The sequence below is a fragment of the Oxyura jamaicensis genome, chromosome 1 (genome assembly GCF_011077185.1).
Source record: "Oxyura jamaicensis isolate SHBP4307 breed ruddy duck chromosome 1, BPBGC_Ojam_1.0, whole genome shotgun sequence".
NCBI classification, from domain to species: domain Eukaryota; kingdom Metazoa; phylum Chordata; class Aves; order Anseriformes; family Anatidae; genus Oxyura; species Oxyura jamaicensis.
Window position 1 is genome coordinate 67,069,725 of NC_048893.1, and position 15,051 is coordinate 67,084,775.

The window sequence follows — 15,051 nt, forward strand, 5'->3', positions numbered from 1 at the left end:
CTTTTTCTTTTTTCATGACTATAACTTTTTTTTAGTTGGGGAGTGGGGAATTAAACTTAAAATAGCTAAATGTTTCAAATTATTATCATACTGTAGACAGTAAAATACTGTATCTGAGCAACTACTGAAATACTACCATGTTAAAAAAACTAAAGCTACAGGAAATTATATTGCTGTGGAAAAAAAATAGTTTGCTTTATTCCCACAGGCATTAATTATCATTGTTCTAAACTGGAACGTGTACTTTTCTAAGAGGGATCCTTGTAAGGCAAACATAATCAAGAGCCACTAAACTCTCTGGTCTTATTTTTAGAATGCAACCAGCAAAATAGTACAACTTATCTCTGAGTTGTCTATTGAAATGGTAAAAGGAAAAAAAAAAAAGGTTGCTTGACTTAAGTATCATTATTTGAAATTAGCACTTGAATAAAAGAAATGTGAAAGGAGAAAAATCATAGAATCGTTAAGGTTGGAAAAGACCTGAGATCATCTGGTCCAACCATCACCCTCCCACCAATGTCACCCACTAAACCATGTCCCTAAGCACCAGGTCCAACCTTTCCTTAACCATACCCAGAGACGGTGACCCCCCCCACCTTCCTGGGCAACCTGTTCCAACGTCTAGGAGAAGTTTCGTAGAAATTAGGTTAATTTCCAACCTGAACCTCCCCTGCTGCGACTTGAGGCCATTCCCTTGAACTTCCCCTGGTGTGACTTGATGCCATTCCCTATTGTTGGTTATCATTGGTTATCTGCAAGAAGAGCCTGACCCCCAGCTTCCCACAACTTTTCATAATACATTTCCATAACTTAACAACTTAGATTGCAGCTATGTGGTTAAATGCTTTACTTTTTTAATTTGCATCCAAAAACCACTGTTTATGTTTCTTCATTTTTCAAAGAAGCTTAGCTTTCAGGCTTTTAACCATGTTTTATGCTGCACAAAATGTCATGGAAATGTTTGTTGTAGATTCTCTGGTGATATTGCTTTGAACTATTTCTGTGTATGTTCATTTTTCTCTTTGGTGCTTTTGGGGCCACTGGCAGTTATACTAGGCTGTTATTAGTCTATAAACTATACTTAGATAATTAATAAATATTTAATTGCTTTAAGGTGTAATTGCATTGCATGTGATTCTGGAACAATCTTTGAAGCTGTGATTTTCTCTTAAGCAATTAGTTGTACTTGTCTTCTAGTGTTAACTACTTTATGATTCTATGATTCACCTGGTAGCACAGTAATGACTCAGTTAATACTGATCAACAAAGTTGAGGAAATAAATGTCCCCAAAAGTTAATAGTATCAGAATATTTATTGGATACATCAGTAGTGGTAAACAACCTTTTGAGATTCAAATGTTTTGTGTATTGTTCTAGTAGGTGATATTGGTGGTAGGGGGATGGTTGAACCAGATGATCTTGGAGGTCTTTTCCAACCCTAACGATTCTATGATTTTATGCTAGTAAATAAGCAGGGAGCTGGATGGGGAGAAGGCAGCATGCTGCTGAATGGGCTCATTTCTTTAGAGTAAGTGCTTTTCTTAGGGGGAAAAAAAATACAAGGAAGATTGCTTTGTCCTTCTGCACTTAGAAATAGGATTGGTTTCGTTCCTTCCTCAGCTGCTGGGACTATATTAATACCTTATATGAAGCTACACAGGAATTTACATATGATTACTGTTTTCTTGAGCTTAAAGGAAATGGATGCGTTTTCAAGATACAACCAGTCTGGGCAGTAGATGGAAATGAGTAGCATGAACTCTTCAAAAGTCTATGCATCATAATCTGTTTTGAGGCAGATGATATGGTTTGTGTTAAATATTTGACATTCCTCAGTTCTTCTTTTAAAGATTTATTTTTTTTTATCTAACCGAAGTTAACCTTTCGCTTGTAGGAGGTCTTTTGGTACAAACATAAATTTCAGGTTTTTGTTTTGGTACAAGATTAATAGTTGAAGGAATATGAAGTTAGAAGTCAATGAAAGTATTTTCTTGCTCACTGTGCATAAGTAGGTCAGCATTTAAAAATAAAAATTGCTGTTTGTTATGATACTCTGTAGAGAACTTATAATAATTTTTTTTCCATGTCATATGATTGTTGGTAGTTATGACTACTTAACTGAATTTATTTTTCTTTGCATTTGCTTGGGTAATGAGACTTTATTTTCCCAAAGTAAAAAAATAATCAAAAAAAGAGGGTTCAAGAGTTGTGTTTTCTGTTTTTTGTTTGTTTGTTTTTAGCTGACTTGTAGTGTTTGTTCTTTAGGTAATGAGTTGAAAATTGAAATAACTTTCTTTTAAAATTTTTAAAAGAAAGTAGTGTAAAAATGTGCAAATTGTGATCAGCTTCTTATTTAAGGTATTGGGAAGAAAATTGCCCTCTCACGTTAAATGTACTGTGTTGAATATTGAATGATCAAGAATATACAGGCTGAAGGAGAGAATAAGCCCCATGTTCTTTAAGACCATCTTTCAGATTTCCATACAAATCCCAATTATTGTGAATAACAGCACAGATTTTGTGAAGTGGGTACTAAAGTTAAGCTGAGTCTCATTTCCCAGAAGCAGCTAAATAATTGTGGTGTTCTTGTTCCCTGGTGTGATTTGGACATCTACACTGGCAATCTACAGGTGATAGATGCTTTATCACTTCAATCTATGGAGCCACTGGGTCCTAGAATTTTAGGGATGTCTTTCTACAAAGCTATGTAAGATTTCTTTCTTTCCTTTCTATTTCCTTTTGAGCTAAAATCTTAATTGAATCTTTTATTTCCCTTTTGTTGAAGTAAACCTAGGAGAAATGTCTTTTCATAGAGCGAATATTGCTGCAGTCTTAGAAAAGAAGCTCTGCATGTGTTTAAAAAACAAAAACAAAACAAACAAAAAAAAAACAGTGCATGCACTTGTAGCATTTTGTTGCCTTCCTGGTGTTCTCAGACAGCTGTGGGAACTTGCCACTAGATGCTCAGCATTCCCACTGCAGTGGCAGGGAAGTGGAAGCAGAGCATCTACATATCTGTCATTCTCTGTGTGAGCAGGGCCGCCCAGTCGTATGTGATGAGAGTGCGAAAAGCATGGGCTGTTTCTGCTTATTCCCAGTTGCTGCAATCTCCTGACAGTGCTGGAAGAATCCTAGGTCTTTCAGGGAAACATTTGTTTAAATCAATTTACTTAGAATGTAAAAAGGAGTTATGTCTGTTTGATTCTTAGGGGTGTGTATTTTGTGTGTGTGTGTGTTGTTTTTTTTTTTGGTCATTAAGCCACTGTTTCTAACTGACCTTTTTTATACAAGGATTTCTAGCTCTATTTTAACAAGGTTTTCTCTATGAAAAGCAGCACTACTTTCTAAAATCTGACACCTGTGTGATGTTAGGCTTATGAATTGACAGAATCCTTTGTCCTCAGGATGTAAGAAAATATAATATTTTATTGATGTTTAGATTAAGTTTTATCAGTTTCATCTTAAGAAAAAAAAATAGAAACTGTGGCCTTGATCCACAGTGTGAGAAAACAGACTTCTTAAAATTAGACACTGGTTGTAAATGACTGCAAAGGCTGGACATCTGAAATAATACTGTTCCAGTTAAGCATAGCTTGAAATAAGAGCATAGTTTCATGTTGTAGTAGTACTGGATTGACAGGAAAATGATAAAATAGAAGGTACAGAGAAGTTTCACAAGGGTGATCAAAGATGGAAGCTCTTCATTTGAAGAATGCTGAGGACTGACATGGAGGGTATGTTAAAGTCTATAAAATCATAGATGGTGGAAAGAAGGGGAGTAGAATCATTTGTTTGCTGTACGTTGGAATAAAAGTAGCAGCAGTAAAATTCCAGATCCAAAAGAGCCAGCACTTGTGACTAGTATTCATAAGGTCAGAAAGGTGTGTGTACGTAACGAAGGGAAGTGACTGAAAAAATCTAGAAATTACGGCTCAGGATTTTGTGGACTGTGAGTCAGCATTTGTGGAAGAAAAATATATGGTCACCTCTTCCATATTGCTGTGTGTCTCTGCCAGGTGTTTGCTGCTAATCACTGCTGGGAACAGGGTGCTCTGTTATGCTGACTTTTGATCTGACCTAGTTCAGCTGCTCTTAAGTACTTAAGAACAATAATCACTAAGTCATAAATATTCATTTACTGGTAGTAAATCAGAGGAATGTTGTGTTAATTATGGGTATGCAAATTCTTAGCAGTAGTCTTGCAGAGTATCTGTGCCTGTTACTGCTAAAGCTTTGGTAGATGCTGTGTGTGCACAAAACTTTGCTGTATGGAAAGACTTAATACTCTAGCTATAGTAATCTATGGATGTTAACTGGTTTTGAAAATAAACTATGTAAACATGAAAATGTTTCTGATATTTCCTGCTTAAGCTTTACTACACACAGAGGTTTAACAAGAGGAACATAACATTTTTTGAATCAGTAGATGCTGTCTGCCAGGTGGGTATTGACAGTGATTTGGTTTGATGTACCAGACTTAGAAGACAAGGTTTGTGTAAGTGAGAGGTACCTGGCAAGACGATTTTAAAGCTGAGCTGTTTTTCATATTGTAAATGGAATTGAACTGTTAAAATTATTCCTGCTTTCAGCAATCTCATGATCATTTTGAAGATACTTGGAGGTGAGCTTAGATGATACAAGTCTGGGAATGCAAAAGAGATATATTCCATGGTCTAATTGAATGATTGCTTACTGACAAAAATAAAATATTTTTTTTCTCCCTTCCTTAATGAAAGACGTGGCTACTCTACTGAAGTGCATGGGCATTTGAAGGATGATTTTCTTCAGCTCTAAATCAGTGCTCGATTTATTAGGGAATAACTGTACTTTCTATACTATTGTCTCAAGGAGTAAATCCTTTGGAAAATGTAACAAGTGGGATATAAATACAGTAGGGCTTTAATAGTACTCATGCAGCTTCTCAACTCTGAAAGTAAAATTTTGTTTTCCTGTGTGCAGCCCGTAGCTGATATCAGAATTTTTAGTGTTATGAAGTGACGGGCATTGGAGTGTAACAACTCTTTATTGGAAGGCCCTATTAAGGGTTTAGCCTTTTGCAATCAGTATTACCTTGCATTGTTAAGGAAAAGTCAGTGGTGTTCGTCCTCAGATGTTTTGAAGAGTGGAAATGCAGACTTCCTGGCTGGCATGAGTTAAGGATTTTGCTGTTTGGGTAGCTTTTGTGGGAATAGACATGTAAACTGTCTCAATGGAGAGTGCTAACTCTCTCAATAAAGAGAGTGCTATAAAGTGAATTTAGCTGGTAAAAGCTGCCTAGTGTGACACCACCTGGCTTCCTAGTCTAGGATTTACTTGCAGTTATTATTTCCTGTTTGGGTCAGGAAGAACATTAGGTTCAAGTATATAATAATACTAGAAACCCAGACTCTCAATTTATCAAGTAAACTAACATAAAAGATAACCGAGTAATAAGAATATTGAAAACTGGTAATTCATAAATCCAAGTTGTTCATTTAAGCTACTCAGCACCAGAAATGAAGTTGTAGAGCATTCTACCAACACCACCTAAATTTAATCCTAACAGGAATTCAACTAAGCATTTAAGAGCATTTGGTGAGGTTATTTTTTTTTCCAAGTTTTATCCACTTCCTAGGAGAAAATAGGAAAATAATAAGAATAGCCAAGTGAATTTTCAAATGTTGGTAAAGATCTTGCCATGCTTTCCCAATTCTCTGGCTCTTCAATTTGGACTGTTTTGTGACTACTACTTTACCCAAAAAGATGTCTGTTTAAATCCTGAAAAACAGTAGAAGAATTGTTTGGCAGAGAAGTCAGCAACTAGTGTCTTGGCACTGTCTTCAACTGTTTAAGCCAGGTTGCTGACAGCAAAAGCATGAGCAGAACTTAGGGGGGAAAAAAACTGCGTGACTTCCAAAAGTAAGTCTAATGGAAAATGGACTCTACTTTAGAGAGATTATGTATTTATGCAATTACTTTTAAAATTCTTCTGTGTAAAATAACAATTGAAAAATATTTTTATACAAGAACAGGTCTTGTTTTCTTTACAGGTTAGTTATCTTTTGCCGTTTTTTATGCATACATTTTAATCCATATGATGGCACTTCATCAAAAATGGTAAATTATAGGGATGCAGCTTAGTGTTAGAAACACTTGTTTCTAACTTTCATTCTCTTTTTAAGACCTAACCTTTGCAAAAATCTTTGTAATAGATGAAGGAGTTGGAATACAGGAAATAACATGGAGAATTCTTAGGAATTATGTTGAAGTCTTCCACAGTTACATCTTTTCTCTGCTTGTTTGGTGTATGCTGTTTGAGCAGGCTTGAAGCAATGATGAACTGAAACTGCTTTAAGTGCTGACAGTAGGAGGTAGGTGAACAAAAAAATAGACAACCGAACCCTGTAACAGAAATTTCTGATTATGCATGCAGTTGGCTGTAGAACTTCCTTAACTTAGTAACAGTTTTAAAAGAAAGGGAGCGCTGTGTGAAAACAATCACTGTACTTTGTTCATTGTACCTGAAGCAGCAATAAAACCAGTTACTCTTTCATAACTGGGATTGAAGAAATGTATAGTACAGGTGCAGGTTTACTAAGTCCAAAGGTAAAAAAGACTCACTCCTAGGAGAAAGGCTTTTGTTTTTAGTGAAACTTTGGAACACTTTTTCTAGGATAGGTACATCTTAGAGAGCTTACCTTGATTTGAAACTACCTGATCAGTCCCTCAGTCCTGTCCCACGGCGTCCTCTTCCCTCAATCATGTAATTCTGTCCTGTCTCTCGTGATGCTTTTAGCAATCCTGTAGTCACGTGGCAAGTCAAATCAAACTGAAAATTTGTTTATTATAGGAATATTTTTCAATTGGATCTGTGAGCTGATGGAATGCGTACCATTTTCATGGAGTGCTTCTGCAAATACCAGTTCATCAGGCAGCATAAGATATTCAGAGAGAAGCCTTTTATTTTGGTATAGCTCCATCTGACATAAGGGTTTTTTTTAATAGTTAAATTTTGCTTACTGAATAGCATTCTGTATAGTACTGCTGTATGGGAAAAAATTGGCTATGTAGATTTGCTTGTAATTTTTATATTGTGTTCTTATGTGTGTACTTAAGTAATGCCAGCTAAGTATTTCTGTATAACTCATGCCTATTTCTATTTATTTTTACTGTCTTATTTGGTTAGCTTAAACAGTAAGTAGGTGCTGCTTCTAGAAATAGAGATATAAAAATATTCTTTCAAGTCTGCTTTTATGGCTGCCTCTAAAATCATCAGAAGTTTTAGAATCCAACAAAATTGATAATAGTGTTTATTGAATTAAACAGCTTGCCTATCTGTTCACAGAAATCCGAAGACTGCTGTAATATACAGTTGAAACTGTAGATGAGTATCTAAAATTTAGTTTTACTAACAGGAATTGATTAAAATGGTAGAATTAACTATTCTGGTCTAGTAATGTGTCTTGATCTTTAGGAATTGTAACTATTTGAGTTAAGTGTAATCAAAGGTTTTAAACTCATCAGTACAAGTCCAACTTCTTTTAAAAGAATTTCTTATAAAAGTGATTTGGGGGATGGGAGGAAGGCTACTTCCCTTCGTGTTTTTTTTTCTAAACTATCATTTATATGTGTGTCCACTTATGTATACATATGAAACAATATTTGTGATTTCTATGTCTTTCTGCTAGTCTTTGTGTTAAAAATTCAGGTCCTCTCTTAAACTTCTAGACGATAGCTAGAGGACTATATTGAAATTTTCATAAGAGAATGAAACCCTGAACGGGTAAAGATTTTTCAATCTCCATGCTAGTAATTTTATTTTAAACATCAATTCCTAATAAACAAGTAGGAGAAAAGGTGAAGGTGTATTTAAATAAAGTGATTCATGTTTGTGATCTTTAACAATCTGGCAAAACCAGTATGGAATTGGTTTAACATTGCTAATGATTCTCTGGTAAAACAAGTGATGAAGGTAGAACTGGAAGGGGGGGGGGAGGGGAGCTCCAAAAAAGTAATTGCAGAAGGAATGTTTACCTTGACTACAAAGGAATTTATATCCTTAGGTTGTCTTTGTGTTCATTACTAAAGCTAATTTTTTAAAAAAAGGAACAACAAAAAAAACCTGTTCTCTTCAAGAGTCATTTATCACCTTGATAAATGAAAGGATTCTTCCTTGATTTGATTTGATTTGTTTGTAAATACCTTTTACTCCTCATGTGATGGATGTCTGTATTAGCTTTAAAGGGAGTATGTGTCATATTTACCCCACCTCTTACCATAGGATACTATTAAAAACCCAGACTTATGTGCCTGCCAAGAGTGTCTAACTGAATACTAGGAGTCTTGTCAGTTTTGGCAAAACAACTTCAGGAAATGGTTCTGCCATGAAAAATACTGTCAGAAAGAAGCTTTCAGTGCATAAACTCTATTATATGGAATAGATTGGTGCTACTGCCTTTTTCAGTGATATCTGACATAGCACTATCATTCTGTCAGAAATGGTGGGGCCTTTTGCCAGCTCTTGATGATAAGAAAATGTAAGTATAGTTGAAGTGCATTATGTGTGAGTCACCGCGTCTCAGTTGTTGCCCAAAGAGGCTGTGGGGTTTCTGTCTCTGGATGTTTCCAAAACTTTACTGCACAACTGCTGTTTCATAGATCCCAGTGCTGAGGAGAGGTGAATTTTCAGTTTAGGTCTCCGGAACTAAAAACCAACGATTTTGAATGTAGAAATTGATTTTTTCTCTTGGTGTGCTTGGGAGGGAACTGAAGCTGAAATGATGCTTCCTTCAGAGCAGACAGATGTGATGCAGTCTGGAACAGGGGAAGACAGGGAGCAAGCCCCGTCCCCAGGCTTCTAGTAAAAAGGTGCAGTTGTTTTGCAGTTCTGTATCGTTGCATGATGTTAAGAGAATATTTGAAATGTGTTTTGGGGGAGAAAACCTTTCATATATGAGTGGATATGATGAAAGGTTGACGAATAATAGTTGAAATACAGATCAAAAGTTTTTTTAAAAAGAGATGAATTAAAGCACCATCTTGAATGTGGTGAGCTGAGGAGGATAAACTTATGGTGCTTTTTAGTTTGTATCAGATGTTCAGTGTTTCTAGTGTGTTCATAGTCTTATTTTTATATTTTTTGAAGGCAAGGAGAACTTCTACTTCATAATAGTTTATGTAGGGTTGTTCAGAAGTCTTAAATGCTACTGTAACTATTAATAGCTACTAATAAATCTCCTCTCTAGGCTATCTTGAATTCAGAACTTACAACTCTTCAACTTAAAAGAATCTTGTTGCAACGAATCCTAAAAATCAAGAACACCTGTATTTTTTTTCAGGACCCAGACCTGTCCAGGACAAAGTATTTTTCCTGGTTGTTAGTATTAGCATCTTCAAATGCATGTTTTAAAAACAACAGCAAAACCCAAAAGAAACCAGTACGTTACCTTCTTGAGAAAGCTTTGTGGTATGCTTCAAAGTAGAAACATACAGTGAAGCTGCAGAGCCATACAGAGAGTTGCCTCCTTTCTGGCTAGGTGCTGCAGACATTGAGTTGGTACAAGAGAGCTACATGGGCAGGAAGATCTTTCATGTATTTTTATAAACATTTTCAGTAATATGAATAATGAGGATGTAATACTTCTCAGTTCGGTATATATTGTTGATTTATTTTTGTTTGAATGGACAGGAGAAGAACTCAGATGTTGAAATTTGAGATTTTGTTCAGGATTGTTGTAGGTTTTTATCTGTTTTCATGCTTTTATATGCATGTCTATTCATGAAGCATTTGCTATTAAAACATTTTAAAAGGAACTGGAGGAGGATTTAGTGTGACAGCTATTCTGGTTGTTACAAGAACACATTGGTGTTACCAGACAAAATGAGAATTTAGTATTTTTTAATTCAGTGGTAGCTGATTATTTGCTTACAGTTGCAAGTATGGACTTCTTGTGGCTTGCTACATGCTGTGTTGTCTAAAATACTGTTTTTCTGTTATATAAACACAGAAGGCAGAGCTAAGGAATGATACATTTCCCTTTTTTTTTTTTTTTTAACCTGGGTAGCTAATAATACATGTGGGTTAATAGGATTGCTGTTCATGTGGAGTCTCAATAATATAATATACACGAAATAAGTTGCATTAAACGTTGCTAAAGAAGAGTGGTGCTACAATTATATTGTAACAATGCAAATATAAGCTACCTTTATGTATTTATCATTTGAGTTGATTATTCATTGATACAATCCATTCAAGCAAACTTCCTGTTGTAAAGTCTTATGTATATGACGGTTTTTAGTGATTAAACATCTTTCTGTAACACTTTCTTGTATTATATATATTTACTGATGTGATAGAGGTGCTTTTTTATTTTTGCTCTTTAGAAACAGTTTTTCAGACATTTGTACTCACCTGTAAGTAGGCTAGAAAATAGTGCAATCTTATTTTCTGTTCCTTGTAGCTTTTATTTATCTATTGTAGCTGTAATTATTACCTGTAAATATAGTAAAAAGTCAGAGCTTCTTTAAAGTTGCGGATTTTGTTGTTACGACCTGTACTTCATTAATTTATTTGGTCTGGAGTCTGTTGCAGTGCACGTCACAAGTAAATGTAGTTTAATTTATATTTAAAGTATTAAAAAAATATTTAAAAGTTAAGCAGTTCCATTTGCTATGGGTGATGGTCTAAATTTTGGGAAGAGAGGAACATGGACTTTTGTGTAAAATATATGTACTGATGGATTCATCCTTACATTTTTGATGCATTTTTTTCCCTTTGAACATCTTTTCGTAATTACTGCCTTGGCATCCAATAGATTAATTTCTTAATCTTATTTGAGTTCCGTTTTCTTGAAGAAATAAACTGGGGGAGAAGGTCTGAGGTTGTAACTGTGGTCCCACTGATGTACATACAGACCTGTGACTAGGTTGAGGTCATGGTTTTGAGCTGACTGTTTTATCTTCTTTCTGTAGACTTCAGGTAGTGTAACTTTCTGGTGGGAAATGTAGATTGGTCTCTTCTTAGAAAAACAGCTTTGCCTCTGCATGGGAGAAAATAAGAATAGTATGAGAACAGGTATCCATTGACAGCTTTGGTATCCTGGTCTTCCTCACATGCCTATCTCCCCCTTCCCTGTATGTTGTCCTATGGCTGTTGGCACTGGGAGAAGGCTGGCTGTGTTAGCTGGAGTGCTGTTTGAGACTATTACTAAAGGACTGTTGACTTGTTTGGTGTTTCCTTCTCTCCTGATTATCAGCCAAAGGAAAGCAAGAATAATAATATTATTATTAATAGAGGGCAAATGTGACTACGGAGAGAGGCACTGATATGCATCTTTAATTCTCATCTAATGAGCCTTGAATAAGAAATTAATTTCAGGCATGCCTGATGTCGATTAGAGCACACATTCCTACAAAGTTCTGTGAAAACAGGTACCAGGTAGAGGGATCTATTCTGTGTGGAAAGAATATTATGGAATGCATAAAATCGCTTGCTGTGTTACATGTTAGAGTCCAGTACTCACTCAAGAAGTCCTTCCTGAATGTGTTTTCTGAAGCCTAAAGAGGGCAGGTTTTTTTTTTTTGTTTGTTTGTTTTTTTGTTTTGTTTTTTTAAATCTCTGGCATACTTCTGTACCAGTCTGTGGTGGTTTTACCGTGCTAGGCAGTTGAACACCACAACTGCTCTCTCACTCCCCCTCCTCAGATGAGAAGGGGAAGAAGTAAAGGAAAGAACAACTCACAGGCTGAGATAAGGATGATTTAATTAAAGAGAAAATATATATATATATATATATGTGTGTGTGTGTGTGTGTGTTATTAAGGAAATATTATTATTAATTAAACAATTCAACTAAAGGGGAAAAAGGGAAAGGGGAAGAGGGAGGGGGGAAAGGGAGTAACTAAACAAAACAAGTCAAGGCTATGTGGAAGTGCAGAGGAAAGAAATTACTCTCTACTTCCCACAAATGAGCGATGCTTGACCACGTCCTTGAAACAGGGCCTCAACGCACATAGCCGGTGTTCGGGAGGAGGACAGACGTTATCACAACGAGTGCCCACCCCTCCCCTCTTCTTCCTTTTTCCACCTTTTATTGCTGAGTGTGACATCATATGGTATGGAATATCCCTTTGGTTGGTTTAGGTCAGCTGCCCTGGTGATGTTTCTTTCTCACTTTTTTGCCCACCCCCTAGGAGGGTTAGAGAGAGTCCTGATGCTGTGCCAGCACTTCTCAGCAGCAGACACAACACCGGTGTGATACCACTGCTGTTCTAGCTACAAGTGCAGAGTGCAGCACTGTATGGGCTGCTGCAGGGAAAGTTAACATCCCAGCCAGACCCAGTACACAGGCCCAGACCAAAGCTGCAATACTGCAATAGCTCCGTGCTGTGTGCTAGTATTTCCAGTTTGATTGCTGTTACAGATGTTCATTGTGCTTTTGCATTTTTAACATGCCCTAAAGGGCTTATCACATTCTAGTAGAGTGGAGTAGAGCGAGGGCTGTCTAGCAGATGCCTTCCAAAGAGTGGTGTTCACCATCATTCAGAAAGGAGAGCAAGGGTAAACTTTTGAGCACCTTCTGCGTTCCTGAGGTCACCACTGCAGCTGATTTTATTTCAGGCTTCTGAAGAAAACTTGGAAGCATAGATGAAAAAGTGCTGCAATGAAGAATAGACAGGAGGAAATCCTAATTCTTAGGGGGTGCATAAATCAAAGTTTAGCATTTTGGTGCAAGCAACCCCTGATGCCTATGCTGTGGTAGCAGTAGCTGTTCTGAAGGGGGAGGGAAGAGGGGAATAAGTGAGCTACCCTCAGACCTCCATGGAAAAAAGTTGAGATGATTCTTTATGAATGTAACTGTTTCATATGGACATGGCAAACTATTTGTAAGAATATTAAAAATAGTAGGGCAGCTCGTTTATGGAACAGAATATTGGAACCCCTGACTTGTCAAGCCTGCAGCTTTTTCACTTGATCAAACCGATTTCTTTCAGAAACTGAATGAAGCATGAGTCATGAGTGCAGTACTATCACATACTGCGAAAGGCTTTGATCTTTTATCCAACTCATGATAACTTTGACAGTGTGTTTTAAACTAAATTTGGTATGCGTGTGTTGTGGTATGGAGGCCTTGGTTTTTTTTAGCATTGAAATAGCATTCTATGAGAAATGTTACTGTTTAGGTATATTGCAGGAGGCGGTTTAGCAGAGGAAGCTCAAGTACTTACAGGCTCAAATAAGTGGCTAATGAGGCTGAATCGGCTCAGGCCATTACTCCTGTGTGTACCTGTGCTGGTTGGAGGGCTGTCCCTGTTCCACAGGGACGTTCCAGTTCTGACGGTATTGATTGGTTTGGGTGCATTTACGCAACTTTGCAACTTGATTGCTCAAGAGGATAGTGACCATCAAGACATTAGTTCAGAAATCTGAGGAAGATTAATTTGACAATTTAAGACAGACCAACTGTTGGGGTAGGTTGGTTTTTGACTGTTGGAAGCAAGAGAATTGGAATGTAACCTTCCTGTTGAAATGAGCCAAACATTAATCTGTAGCCCTTGTCTTTTCTTTCAAAAGGCATGACATAAGAGAAACTGGAGCAAACACCTGGATTACAGATTAAAAATGTACTTGAAAGCATGAAGCAACACTTGCTTCTTTTCATCTTTGGTAGACATGGAATCCTGTTATTGCATCTGTTGTATAGGTATTTGGGGATGGGAAGGGTATTCAGAGAACTATTCTGTAATATTTTCCTCTCTTTACTTTGATTTTAACACTATGGATTAAAAGGTGTCTGGATGTTTAATCTGTTTTGCAAATGAATAATTACCTTCAAAATTTTTATTAAACACCTATCAAGTGTTAGCTATTCTCAGTTTAAAACTTTCGTATCTTTCTGATTTGACATTATGAAATCACAAATGATTGTGTAACTTTTTGCATAGGTGCTTAGTTTCCCTTTTGAGTATTCAGTCAAATACAAAACCTTGTCTTTGGAAGCAAGAGTAATAGTTGCTTTTGTGTGATTCATTTTCTTTGAACTCAGACAATGGGGAACGTTCTTCAGCAAAGTTAGATTTATTGCTTCAAGTTCAACAATATTGTAGCTATTGTGAATTATGCAATGAAGCTGTGTTGAACATAAGTTTAGCGAGATCCATTTTAAGATTATTAGCATGTTGCACAACTCCACGTTCATGTGATCATAACTTGGGTGGTGGTGCAGGTGATGAACTTTAGAGTTGCAGCAGTTCACAACAACCAGTTTAGAACCTCGTCTTTCAAGTGCGTATAGCTGTGTGTAGTTAAATAGGTGGTAGTAGTAGTAAAATGCTAGCTTTGTGCTTTGCATTGCTTTGATTAAAGCACAGTGTCTTCTCACTGCTTAGTTCCACTTCTAACTTAAAACACATGAGTAATGCTGGGGCGGAGGACTCTTGGCAGTGAATTATCTTACCTCAATCTGTAAATGGACAAGGACTAGCACAGAAAGAAAAAGTAAACATCCTTTTTGTATAGCACTACTTAATTGGAGTGTGTTCTTCCTTGCTGAACTATGAACTTTATGGTTGGTGTGGTCAACAGGAAAGACTTGTTTTAGGCCTCTGGGCAAGTACATGATGACTGTTGTGAAGCTCTTGTGTAAGTTGGTTTTTTTTCCAATCACTTAGGCTTATGCAAATTTTAACGTTAACTTTTCTGCTTTCTTGAGAAATAATGCATTATGGTGGTGTGAAAGAAGGAATGACTGGAAATTATATTACTTTGTAAACATGACTTTGTTTAACACGGTTTTATAACTTTTCAAATGAATATATTTTAGTGAATTTTGTTTAATGGGATTAAAATTGTATCTTTTTTTGGAAGAAGATACAACTGGGAAAGATTTCTCAAGTATTTTCATAAACCTAAGTGTCTTTCCATACTTAGGATGGAAAATGGTATATCACAGTAGTGTTTACCAAAAGAAGGGGGACAAACAGGATGTGTAATGTAAGAATTTGTAAGTTAAACCCACAGAAAGAAACAAAAGTGCAAGTTAAGAAGGAAGGTTTGACCTTAAGCTACTTAGCT

The 15,051-nt window shown here is 36.4% G+C and overlaps 1 protein-coding gene across 33 annotated transcripts in view; it reads left to right on the forward strand.

Moving 5' to 3' along the window:
• The window catches only part of PLEKHA5 (pleckstrin homology domain containing A5), a 173,957-nt gene that overhangs the window by 16,892 nt on the left and 142,014 nt on the right, over nucleotides 1–15,051 (forward strand). The window contains exon 4 of one of the 33 annotated variants that reach the window (XM_035347773.1): nucleotides 6,558–6,562. The exons of the other annotated variants lie outside the window; for them this stretch is intronic. Coding sequence (XP_035203664.1) covers nucleotides 6,558–6,562 — 5 coding nt within the window. The remainder of the gene's footprint in view (nucleotides 1–6,557; nucleotides 6,563–15,051) is intronic. 33 annotated transcript variants of the gene reach the window in all.